At 33.4% G+C, this 14,076-nt stretch overlaps 1 protein-coding gene across 6 annotated transcripts in view; it reads right to left on the reverse strand.

Annotated features, from left to right (window-relative positions):
- Positions 1–14,076, reverse strand: part of LOC106869178 (uncharacterized) — a 103,974-nt gene that overhangs the window by 58,896 nt on the left and 31,002 nt on the right. For all 6 annotated transcript variants that reach the window (XM_052968288.2, XM_089352717.1, XM_052968286.2 and 3 more), the window contains 3 exons: positions 13,642–13,962; positions 6,720–6,974; positions 1,214–1,468 (listed from right to left, as the gene is read on the reverse strand). In XM_052968288.2, the coding sequence (XP_052824248.2) occupies positions 1,214–1,468; positions 6,720–6,974; positions 13,642–13,962 (831 nt within the window). The remainder of the gene's footprint in view (positions 1–1,213; positions 1,469–6,719; positions 6,975–13,641; positions 13,963–14,076) is intronic.

Consider the following 14,076-nt stretch of genomic DNA (forward strand, 5'->3'; position numbering starts at 1 on the left):
CTCCTCAGTCTGGGCTGAGTCGATAAATATTACCAGTTAAATACTGAGATCAATTTAAAAACTACATACTGTCCCCAAATATCAGGCCTTCTACCAATATTAGAGATCTTTATTTAATCAGAGAAGGAAAAACAGTATCTATGATACTTGCAGAACATCTCAGATCAGTTAAGTTGGTGATGTTGATGTTTAGTTTGATTTCCTGAAAATTTATGACTATAGACAAAAAGTGATCAAGAAGGGAATTTTGCAGAGCTTTATTTTCAAAATAAAAAGAATGAATAAAGTAGTTAGTACAGGGCTTGGGAATAAAACCTAAGATAATGATAAAAGGACAGCTATATGCATCAGATAAGTCTGGTTGGAAGTGGTATGGTAGAAGAGATGAAGAGAGGAAGGGGAAAAAATTGAAGGTTCCAAGTTGTTATATGTTGGTAAGTGAATCCTTTTAAGAGATGTTGTCTACAATGTGTGTATGTACATGTAGCAGCAGAACTATCCCAGATATCAGAGTTGTATTCCAATGTGGGCCTTTTTCTGAGAGGACAATCAACTGATCAGAGCTGAAATATTTTCCAACTCAGGAGAGTAAGCTTAGTCTTTGGAATGTTGTATTGACAAAATTATATATGTATTTACAGTAAAATATCATTAGAGACTTAATAGTTTTCAGGGTTTTAGCTGTATGTTGTTTATGCACAGAAAAGGTACAGAGTTGCAAGACTCTTCTTTAATATGTATTGTGATTACGTTTAAAAATGCTTATAAAGAATGCTATTTTGTCATGACCTCAATGGAGGATGATATAAAAGCCTCCGCTTATGGACAAATCATAATTTTGTTATTATGTAACAAGGTTGTGTAGAAGGTTGAGTTGGAGTAAAAGGTAGTATAATCTGAATAGTAATGTGTTGTTAGAAGAGACAGTGAATATAATGTTTATGTAAACAATGTACAATGTCAGTAACATAATGTACAGTATCAGTAAACAAAATGTGGTTCAGAGAAACATGTTGTGAGGAAGTAGACTTATCAAAAACTTCCATTTCAAATTATTTTGGAAAAACAAAGAAAATTAATCATGAAGAAATTTCATAATAAAAAGTAATCTTAAGAAAAATGAATATAAAAAGATCACAGTGCTTTTCTGTATTGAATGCAAATAATAAATTATTTCATAGATGTATAATAAAATTTTTAGATTTCAACTTACATTCAACATTGACCCAATGCTTTTTATGTATTTTACATTCCTTATTGCATCTAGATGAAACATAACAAGTGTAAACCTTGTTATTTAGTTTTCGATGAATTTGAGGAAGTGTGATGTTTTCTGAGGTACTGTTATTTCGATTCCACCTGTAATTATATTTTTCTGAATATCCATTTATTGTCCCACAATGCAAATTGCCTTCTTGGCCTTCAAGAAAGGGTTCATCACTCTTGATTTTTATCCTTTCAGGTAGAGCTGTAAAAAAGGAAATCAAATCATCTATATAAATAAAGGCACAGGTATGGTTGTGTGGTAAGAAGCTTGCTTCCCAACCACATTGTTCAGGGTTCAGTGCCACTGCATGGCACCTTGGACAAGTGTCTTCTACTATAACCTCAGACAAACCAAAGCCTTCTGAGTGGATTTGGTAGGCAGAAACTGAAAGAAGCCCATTGTATATATATATATATATGTATATGTTTGTGTGTCTCATCGCTTGACAACCAATGTTAGTGTGTTTACATCCCCATAACTTAGCGGTTCAGCAAAAGAGACCGATAGAATAAGTACTAGGCTTACAAGGTATAAGTCCTGAGGTCAATTTGTTCAACTGAATGTGGTGCTCCTGCATGGTCACAGTCAGATGACTGAAACGAGTAAAAAAATAAAAGAAAAAATACTTTCCAAATGATATTTGTTTTTTCTTGCTATTGAATCAACAATTGAAATTTCCAGTTGCATTAAAGATAAAGTGATGTATTCAAAATGGGAAAATTTTAAACAAGTTTTATGTTCTTTAAGAGTTGCATCATATTTAAACTGTTACAAAATAGTCAACACAAAATTTCAAACTATATTTAAAAATGCACATTGATATAAGAAATCCTTGTATCTAAGATCTTCATCAGATTACCATTCAGATTTTCAAAATGTTGGCAAAATCTGATTTCAAAGTTGCAAGTTTCAGAAGAAAGAAGTTAGAATAGAAAGAAACATATTGAATATAGGTTTACATTAATTTCACATCTAATGTTACTAAAATGAAACTAAATATTAAAAAATGTAATGAAATATTAAGTTTTTATAAATTGTGATTGTTGAATTTAATGCCAAACTAAAAATAAAGGTGATTAATAAAAAAAAATTAAATAAAATCTATCAATGCTAACTTTTCATAAAACTTTACCTACATTTCTCCAAATTTCCTAAGTTCATATACACTACACAGGCCAGCATAAAGATTTTGTCTGTTGTCTGAACTTGGGGTTTTTTTACACACAAAATCCCAAAATAATATTCATTTATTACCATCATATCAGGATTTTAAAATGCTGGATCCATAGAAAAAAATTTTTTTCTCTTAAACAGCTTATGAGGAAAAGGCAAGCATGCAAAGATTCATAGAAACTGGTTTTTCTTCAAAACCAAAATGTTTTCTTAAAATTCTACTAACAAACTAGTAGAAATCTAAAAATATCAACAGACAAATTACATTGTTTATGCCTAATTTCCTATGAATTTGCACTCGGACGATTTTCTTGTGTGCTGAAACTCGGGAAGATCATGAGCTGAGTTCCAGCAATATTCCATCATCATATGCAAGTCCCATCTGCCTTGATACCTTTGTTCCATTGATTTTTATGTTCTGATAGAAACATTCTCCTTGTTCATTACTTATGTCTCCAAAATTTTCAAGGAATTTATCAAAGTGACAGTGAAGATAGTGCAAGTTTATCCTCATATTTGTTCCCAACTTTTGAAAGCATATTATCAACTATTTTGGCATAGTTGGCTTTTGTATTGCCCAGAAAGGTATTTACAACTATTACAAATGAATTCTATATTGTTGCTTCAATGCTTTTAATGCTTCCTTGAATTTACAAAGTTCCTATTTTTCATCAGTTTTCTGATTCAAGGCCAATCAAATATTTCAGTTTTATCATTACACTTCCCAGACTGGAGAATGTGCTGCAGGTATAGTGAAAACATAGACAATCTTTATCCAAAGTTTTAACAAACTGCTTCATAATGCCAAGTTTGATACAGAGTAGAGGTAGGATGATTTTTCCCGTTTGAACTAAAGGCTCTTTAACCACATTAAAAGACCCTGGAACTAATGTTTGCAACAGCCATTCTTTGGTCACCCAATGCTTTTTCCCTGATTCTGCTGTCCCACATACATAAAAAGCATAGATATTTGGTGTATCCACTTTATATCCAAGAGAAAATTGATCATCTTAAAGTCCATGTACATCACCTACTGGGGATCGTGTGAATATCTTGAAATTTAGATATGATGGTAAAAAAATGGATTGCATTTTTTGATTCAGCATATCAAAAACAACCTTCAAACTAGGTAAAAATGTCCTAACAGAAAATAACTGTTGGGTTGTGTTCTTAATTTCTTTTTACTTTCCTCAAAACAAACATGAAGCATGAATGATGTCATCAATAGACAATTTTCTCAAATAAAATTTTAAAGGCTCATGAATATTCAGTTATGCAATAATATTTATCTATTTATATCAAAATTTTACCATAAATTCATTACCTCTGAATTTCAACTTATATAATAAAGCTTACATATGAATTTCAACATTACAATTAGAAACACTAGCAGAAAGACCACCCTCCGGGTGGTTTTCTGCTAGTAACTCAATAATATTTCCATATTTGATTCCCAATTCTAATAATTTTTATGATATTTTATGTCTAATTATTTCTTTGTATAATAGTACTCACTTGCTCAGTAAGTATTGCTTTCATTATTTTATCACAGTCATAATCTCTCTTTTTTAGAGTCAATCTGTTATATATATTCATCATTTATAATTGGTAGAACTTACATAGGTGTGCATAGATAGATAGATGGATAGATAGATAGATAAATAGATAGATGGATAGATAGATAGATAGATAGATAGATAGATAGATAGATAGATAGATACACACACACACACACAAAAGTCTCGTGCTGTGAGAACACATGGGAATGACATTTCCTTACTTTTTCAAATATATTCAAATTTAAAATGATCTAATATAACAATATTATTCATTTGGCATGTGTTGAAATATGCCAAAACAATTTAATTCCACACAAATATATGTTACTTTACATATTTTTGTGTTAATTCTATTTACTGAAACTTGCTAAAAGGCATATTTTGCTTAAAAGTAGTATCTCCTTGTAGACACAATTGTCAGAAATCATACTGTTTCCATTGCTCTCAGCCAATATTTTTACATTAGCCTTTTTTCAAACTCTAGATAATGCAACATACAGCTGACCATGTGAGCAGAATTGTGTCAGAAGATATATTCCAATTTGTTCAAAAGTCTGTCCCTGTGCCTTGTTACATATCAAGGCAAAAGCTGGCTTGACAGGAAATTGTTTGCGTGTAAATGTGAATGGAAATTCCATTTCTCGAGATACATGTGGTATTCTTGGGATTAGCAGAATTGACCCTGTATAAGGACCAGAAGAAACCTCAGCCTTAATAACATGATCATGTAAACTGACAATGATGTAGTGTGTTACATTGCAATGTCCATTAGTAGCATCTAAATTTCTCAGAAACATTATGCATCATTTTTTCTTCAGTTTGAGAATGTGTGGTGGAAACCCTGATGCTGTAAGTTTGTTGATGAACTCGATTAGGTGCAGTTTCATTATAAACTGTATCTGAAGTTCTGTATATTTTTAGCTCACCAACTCACAGAAAATCATTCACAAATTGTGCTGCTTCATTTATTGGAGTAACAATGGTTCTATTTGCAAACCACATAGGGTTTGTGATGTTTTTTTTATTAGGTCAGCATATACGAAATCACATAGATCTGAAAGAGTACCGTTTTCAAAGCAAAGGTCAATGGGTAGTTTGATTTTGAATTCACCTAGGCTTTGTTCAACAGAAATATTATCATTTCCTACATCAAGAAGGTAATTAGCAAACTCTCTTTCATCAGAATGACCTTCTGTAAGAAGTCTTAGATTGGTTGTCAACTCCACTACTTCCACATGATTGCAAAGAAAAGATCTCTCTAGTGTTGCATCAACAATTTGTGATCTAACACCATTATTTTGAAGTAGAATATTCTACTCTTGAGATACCCTAACCAGTTGGTCATATGTAGCAGAAACAGAATCATGTCTACGTCTCCATGCATATTCTGGCATCTGTTTCAGTTGCTTTGCCCTGGTTTCATCTGATTCAGTTGCCCATCTTTCTCTCTGCCTTTGCTGCTAAATTTTATTTTTCAGTTGCATATCATATATAAATGAAAGCTCATTAAAAACTATCTCGTTTAACATGCTAGAAATAGCAGCGATCACATAGTTATTATTGTAAGGCTTATAGTGTTCCAAGTAGCCATACCAACAAAATCACTTCATCATTAAAAAAAAAATTATACCAGTATATTGAAGAATTTTCATTTTATCAAAAATATTCATTTAACAAATTTAGGAAACTGATAATATTCTTGAAATTGTGCTTCATATCAAAGTTATATAGCTATTTTGTGTAAACATGAAATGAAAAAGTTGTATGAGTGAAAGCTCGTTAAAAACTATCCTGTTTAACATGTTAGAAATAGCAGCAATCACATAGTTACTATTGTAAGGCTTATAGCGTTCCAAGTAGCCATACTAACAAAATCACTTCTTCATTTAAAAAAAGAAAAATTATACTTCAAGAATTTTTATTTTCTCAAAAATATTCATTTAACAAACTCCAGAAACTGATAATTTTCTTGAAATCATATCAGTTATACAGCTATTTTGTGTAATAGCCTGCATTCATTCAACACAAATCCCTTAAAAATTATACCGGTATATTAAAAGATTTTCATTTTATCAAAAATATTAATTTAACAAACTCTGGAAACTGCTAATATTCTTGAAATTGTGTCTCATATCAAAGTTATACAGCTATTATTAAATTATCATTAATGAAAATAGAGGCGATTGAGAATGAGATACTGTTGCAAATACAAATGTAAACTGTTGCCTGCAATGAATTAATACTGTTTATTATTAAACATTAAAACCTACTCAGCAGTGAATGCAATAAATATTTAAATTCATGAAGAATTGGATGCAGTGAATGCAACGAATATTTAAATTTGTAAGAATTTGGAGTTTAAAAAATTCAATAAACTTCAGAAATCGAAATTATAGGCAGTCTCTAAAAGCATGAATTTATAAAAATATTCCCAGACAGTCAAGCTTTTAATATTGCTTTCTTTAGTACTTTTAGTAATTGTTACATACCTAGTTAATAAGCAGCTTTCTCCATTATAGTATAGATTGTTCCAGAAAAATAAAACAACTCTAACCCAGACCAGCCCATTTTGCTATCACAGAATATTGCTTATTGTTCACTTCACTCAGCAAAACCAACATCCAATCCAACATATACAAAAGACTAGTATCGTACATTTTTGTATTTTCTTGAGAGAAAAAACTAAAACTGAAGATAAAAAGTTTTCACTTTATACTCACAGCAAACAGTTATATTCTTTTCATAAGATACATTTGCAGTAATATGAGAGCCCAGACACTTGACTATTTGATGAAATTTAGAGGAAGTTACTCTAAGTTCAACATCTTCTTTACTAGTATTTGATATATTTTTATACATCAGGGTCACGCTTGCTGGTGGATTACCACCTTTCCAACTGCATTGAAATTTCATTGGTGTACCAGCACATACTTTTGCCGTAAGAACATTTAAAGTGATCTTTTTCATTGGAGTATCTATGAATTTTAGAAAATAAATAGTTAAAAGAAAAAGTCATTCTAACCAGAATCAAAAAAAAAAAAGAAAAAGAAAAGGCAGAATTATATTTTGCATAAAACCACAACAGTTTTTTGTTTTTTTTTGTTTTTTTCAAAATTTTGTTAACATAATTCTAATAATATAGATTTGAATACTAGCAAGAGAGCATAAATGTTTGGAGAAAAACATTTTGTAATAAATCAGAATAACAATAATAATCATTTCTAATTTAGGCCAAGGCCAGCAATTCTGAGTGGAGGGACAAAGTCAATACCGTTAATTTCAAGACTAGCACTTTATTGTATTGACTTATGAATGATGGCAAGCAAAGTTCACTACAGTGGGATATGAAATCAGAACTGCTCTAACTAGATAATGCAAGGTATTTTGTACCATGATCTACTGATTCTGCCAACTTACTACCTGATAATAATAACTGTTTCTGATTTAGGCATAAGACCATCAGTTTTGACAGGAAGTAGATGGGTTAGTTGATGCCATCGACTTTAGTATCAGGTTAATTCTATATTTTATTGAACCTAGAAGAATGAAAGGCAAACTTGATCTCATTAAGAAATGAACTAAGAACATAAGCAGCTGCATTAAATACTTCAAGGTATTTTGTCTAATGCTTTAATAATTTTGTCAGCTCATTGTCTGAATAATAATAATATACCTTACTACTATCGGCACAAGCTTAAACTTTTGGGGTAAGGGGCTAGTCAATTACATCAACTCCGCTTAACTGGTACTTATTTCATTGACCCAGTAAGGATGAAAGACAAATTTTACCTCAGTGGAATTTGAACTCAGAATGTAAAGATGAATGAAATGTTGCTGAGCATATATTTTGTCCAGCATGGTAATGATTCTGCTAGCTTACTTTCTAAATAATAATAATACTAATCCTTTCTACTAAAGGCACAAGGCCTGAAATTTGTGGAAGGGAACTAGTCAATTACATTGACCCCAGTGTTTCACTGGTACTTAATTTATCAACCTCAAAAGGATGAAAGATCAACTTTGCCTTTTATCTTTCTGGGGTCTGTAGAATAAGTACTAGTTGAGCACTGGAATCAACATAATTGACTTACTCCATCACCTGCTGGCCTTGTGCCAAAATTTCAAATCCTCATTTATTTTTATAACATGCTTTGGGTACATGCTGTGGTTTGCTGTGATGCTCTTATGGTTACTGTATTGAAAGTGTTTTGCATAGGATGTGTGCAGTGCCCAGTAGTGAAATTTTCTGTATGTTATATATATTTGTAAGTCCTGGTGTTTTCGTTATGTATTTGTCTGAATATTTTTTTATTATACCTAAGGCACAGACTATGATAGGAATTGTTTCTGTTTTTAGATTCCACATTTGAGTTACCTCTGCTTCCAGGTCTTTGTATTTTGAAAGTTTCTCCATTTCTTTTAGGGAAACGTTGTCATCTGCTGGTATTGATACATCATTTAGAAAGCATTTTTTTCCTTCATGATCTTTGACAACTATATCTGGTCTATTGGCCTTAATTTCTCTATCTGTGTGTATTGGCATATCCCAGAGTATGGTTGCTTTCTCGTTTTCTGTGACCTTTTCTGGCATGTGTTTATACCATCTTTTTTCTGTTGTTCTTCCATAGTGTTGGCATAGCTTCCAGTGTATATAGGTCCCAGCTCTGTCGTGTCTGTGAATATATTCCTTCTTAGCCAGAACTGGGCAGCCAGAGATAATATGATTTATTGTTTCTTGTCCATCTCCACATACTCTACAGTTACTTGTTATGTTTCTTTTGATTATATGTTTTTGGTAATTTCTGGTGGGAGGCTTTGGTCTTGTGCAGCATTTAAAAATCCTTCGGTCTCTGCTTTGAGTCCTGAGCTTCTCAACCATTGCTGGGATTTTTCTCTGTCTATTTCTTTTGCATTTAGTTTAGCCCAGTATTTACCATGTAGGGGCTTTTCTTGCCATTGTTTTATCATGGTCCGTTGCTGTTCTAGTTTTAGTTTGGATTTCATTTGTTTTATAGCTTTTGTTGTTTATTCTTCTTCATATTTATTAGGTAGTATGATTTCTTGTTTGTATTTGTCAGCTTCCTTAAATACTAAAAACAGTTTTTGTTTTGTTCGTGTTTTATGGCTGTTTGTATTAGTTTTCCTTGCTTCTGAAGTAGGTATTTTTGCAGTCCTATGGAGGTTATTTTATAATAGTTTTCCAGCTGTATAAGACCCCTACCACCTTCTGTACGTTGTATATATAGCCTTTCTATGTCAGATTTTGGGTGGTGCATCCTAGATCCTGTCATTATTTTTCTTGTTTTCCTGTCTATTTTAGATAGTTCGTTTAGTGTCCAGTTAAGGATATTGTAGCTGTAACTTATAACTGGGACGGCTAAAGTGTTAATACCTATTATCTTGTTTTTAGCTCTGTTTTTAGTATTGATCTAACTCTTCTATAGTATTCTTTCTTTATTTTCTCTTTCATTTGTGTGTGTTGTATCCTATCTAGTTCATTGATTCCTAAATATTTGTATGGCTGGCTTTCGTCTAATTCTCTTATTTCATTGGCTTTATCTTGTGTGATGTTGCTACTCTTAACTAGTTTTCCTCTTTTCAGGGTTGCTTTGGCACATTTTTCTAATCCAAATTTCAAATCTATTTCTTTGGTAAATTCATGTACTGTCTATAGTAGTGTTTCCAGCTGTTTATCATTTGTAGTGTATAGTTTTCTACTATACTGCAACAGACCAGCAACAGACTTTTAAATAGGCGGGTTGTGACACTGGTATTGGCCACAGCTGTGATCTTACTTTACTTGCCAGGTCTTCTCAATCACAGCATATCTTCAATGGTCTCGGTCTCTTGTTATTGCTGCTAGGAGGCCCAATGATCGAAGGTCGTACTTCACCACCTTATCCAGGTCTTTCTGGGTCTCCCTCTTCCACGGGTTCCTTCCACTGTTAGGGTGTGACACTTCTTCACACTGCTCTCCTCATCCATATGCAGCACATTACCATACCAACGTAGTCATCTTTCTTGCACACCACATCTAATACTTCTTATGTCCAACATTTCTCTAAGGGCGCTGACACTCTGTTGTGTATTACATATCCAGCAGAGCATACTAGCTTCATTTCTTTCAAGCCTACGTATATCCTCAACAGTCATGGCCCATGTTTCACTGATGTGTAGCATGGCTATTCGCAAACATGGATCATACAGTCTATCCTTCACTGTGAGTGAGAAACCCTTTCTTACCAGCTGAGCTTTGCTCAGGCTATTCTTATTCTAGTGGCAACATTGTTAGAGCATCCACTCCCCACTACTGACTTGGTCACCTAGGTAGTGGAAGCTGTCAACTACTAGTTTCTCCCCTTGGCAATATGATGGAATCTGTTTTGTGTATATCTTCAGTATTTATTCCCCCAGTACATCTGCTACACACAAAAATTATCTTCCTGGTTAACCTTCCTTTGATATTGCTGTACCTCTTATGTATCCATAGCTTACACTGGGTACATCTTATGGAGTTTCTACCTACACCTTTTCTATAGATTGAGCAGGGCCATCTACCTGAAGGGGCTTGTGATTTGTCAGCCTTCCTACTTATTAGTGACTCTGAAAAATTAAGAGGTGTGGAAGTGCTACTATGAAAGATCATTAAATATTGAAGTCTTCAAAATGTGAACCTAACAGAGGACCAGCCACCCTATTTGGCAGTGGCATGATAGATAAAACAATCAAGGATATGAAGACAGAAAAATATTCTGGTCCATCAGGAATTACCATGAAGATGCTTAAGATATCTGGCAAAGTAGGATACAGCTTTATCAGGTTACTACAGAAGTATCAAAATACTGGATCAGGCCAAGAAAGTTACTAAGGGAGTTATAACCCAATTTGTTAAGAACAGTTCTTTGTTTCCTTCTATTCATCATTGTCCTCTAGGGCATAACAGAGGCACTTTAGACCAGTTGCCCCTGAGAACTACTATATGTTGATGATCTTGTTCCCATAGCAAAATGTGTGACAGAATTAAAAACGAAATCTCAGGTGTGGAAGCTAAATCTTGAATCAAAGAGCTTTTAAATTTAACATAACAAAGACCAAGATTCTAGTAAGCAAGAAAACAAACACGATCTTAGTCCTTTCAGGTAAATGGTCCGACTCAATATGTAAAACAGATATATGCAGGAATTCCTTATGGTATACCCAATGCAAGCTATGGACACACAAGAGGCACAGTGGAATCACTGTGAAGAAAGTAGTGTTTATATGTAGAAGTTGCATAGGAGTCATAAAGACTAAAGACACGTGGGAAATTGATTTTCGCAACAGCTCTGGAGGCTTCCTTGAGGTGGTGGATAATTTTTGCTACCTGGGTGACCTAATTAGCAGTGAAGGAGAATGCTCTGAAAGTGTAGTTGCTGAAATAAGAATAGGATGGACAAAATTTGGTAGCTATTACCTTTTTAGCAACAAAAGATCTCTCTCACAGAGAGAAAGGTAGATTGTATGATGCTCCTACATGAACAATGATGCTACATGATAGTGAGACAGGGACTCTGAATGCAGAGTACATGTGAAGACTAGAGAGGAATGAAGTCAGTATGCTTCATTAGATGTGCAATTTTAGTGTCCCTGTTTAACAAATTGCTAATGTATTGAGAGAAAAATTGTGGTGGCGGTATATACATACACAAACAACTGCACTCCTTGCCCAATTTCCTCTACTAGGCTTCTCTACAACCTATCATTTATCTATTACTGAACCTCTCCATTACCTTTATACTGCAGTATTCTGGTGCCATAATTAAATAAGAGCAGAATTACGTATTTCATCATCATTTTTTGTGACACCACTTCTCTTTCTCACTTGTACGAACCACTTCATTTGACATCAATCTTTAATTTATAGTATTGTACCTCTCTATTCACATTTTACACTGATAAACCTTCTGTACTACCAAAGTTTCTCTCCTTCACAACAACCAAACATCACTCACTCTTCTCCAGCACTACATTTTCCTTTCACTCTTGTTCCATCTACCTACTCACACACCATCCCCTTTTTCTTATCCTTCCCCTGCCTATTATAGCATTTCTATTCTACTACTCCATGCTCACCTCTGTACTATTAATCATCACCTGTTTCCTCAACCTTACCCTAGCCCATATGTATCATCACTCCCCCACCTTTATTCACTGCCTGCTACTTTTCATCCTTCAACACTTCTCACTTTCAGCAATTATCACATACTCTTTCCTACTTTCCTTCCATCAAATTGTCATCAATCACATATCCACCCTTGTCTTTTATTTTCACAACACCCTTTTCCCATATCTAACCATTTCTCACTCTCCTCTTGCAATCTCTACCCCACTCCTTTTTTGTCTGTCCCCAATTCATCTACTTGTGTCATCAGAATCCAATCTGATTAACTTCATCAGCACTATTTCATCTCTCTTTCCAGCTCCACTCCACCCAATCTTCTGTAATTTGAGTCAACATGTGTCTTCGCTACAGTAAGAAATCTACTCTGCACTGGTCCTTTCATTCTTTCTTTAACCTCTCCTCTCCAAGCATAAAACCACTTTCCTCTTCTGTAGCACCTCCAGTTGATAGGGATCTTAGTCTTGCAAGCTTATTTGGACCCAGTCCATTCTGTAGAAGGTTGAAATTAGGAAGGGCATCCAACTGTAGAAACCATGCCAAAGTAGACATTGAAACACGACTCACTCTTCAGATCTACCACATCCTGTCAAACCATCTAATTCATGCCAACATGGAAGATGGACATTAAAAGATGGTGATGATGATGATGATATATATATATATATATATATATATATATATATATACCGAAGCACCTATATTGCCAGAAATAAGAGTTAAAAACTCTTAACGTTGTATGAAGTGCACAATATATATACACTGACAAGGGAGATAACTACCCCATGACTGACTAGAGATCACTGGACTAGACTAGTTTCCCCTATCAGTTGTAGGCTCATCAGACTAAATCAGACTGTCAGTATATATATATATTTACTATATAATTTTATGGCCTTGTCAGTGTATGTATATTGTGTGCTTTATACAGTATCAAGAGTTTTTAATCCTTATTTCTTGCAATATAGGTACTTCAGCATCCTCAGTCACAATTAATGATGATTAAAGTTTTTGTGTTTGGTTTTATATTGTGCTTAGTTGTTTATATTAATTTTTATTATACACATTAGCATTTTACTAAATGAGCCATAAGATTATATAGTAAATATATACACTGACAGTCCAATTTAGCCAAGCCACAGAGGAAGAATAATGTGCTGATGTTTATTGGTATATGCTTGAAAACATTTGGTGGATGGTTAGAATGGGTGTAGATGTGCAATGTGACACTATTTCTTTTATTTAGTAAATTTAAGCTAATTACAGAAATTACCACATATATTTTGAGACTATTTCATAATTGGTCAGTTGTATAGCATTACAACAATGAACCCAATAAAAATGGCTCTCTTCAAAATTGTTAAAGTTGTGTAATCTTCTCATTGTTGTGGTAAATATAAATCTAGAAATGTACATATCTTTCACATAAATATTTTGAACAAATCTACATTTTGTGTTTTATAAAGATAAAAAAAAGGGCTTACATTTTATGGGCATATCAAGTTTCATCGAATGGTAAACAAATTCACTTTTACCCGGAAAATATGCAACACACTGTAAATCCTTAAACTTCTTATTAAGATGTAACGTCAGTTTTGATGATGAAGTGGTCAGCTTTCCAGATTTGCTTGACTTGTTTGAAATATGCTTTGTAACATTTTTTTGTGTCCCATTTTTCCATGTTATCAGCCAAAAGACTGAAAATTCAAGGTTGGTGTCTGTAACAAGGCATTCATAGCTTTTATTCTGATTTTCCACAAGAACCGTATCAGAAATAGCCTTGATTGTGACTGATTTTGGTAAAACTGAAATAGAAGAATTGAGAAAAATTATGTTAATAAATGAATTAATGAATGTGTTTGTTTTAATGTGTGTGTGTGTGTGTGTGTGTGTGTGTGTGTGTGTGTGTGTGTGCGTGC

This window comes from Octopus bimaculoides, chromosome 5, assembly GCF_046866305.1.
Source record: "Octopus bimaculoides isolate indiv1 chromosome 5, ASM4686630v1, whole genome shotgun sequence".
In the NCBI taxonomy this organism is placed as follows: domain Eukaryota; kingdom Metazoa; phylum Mollusca; class Cephalopoda; order Octopoda; family Octopodidae; genus Octopus; species Octopus bimaculoides.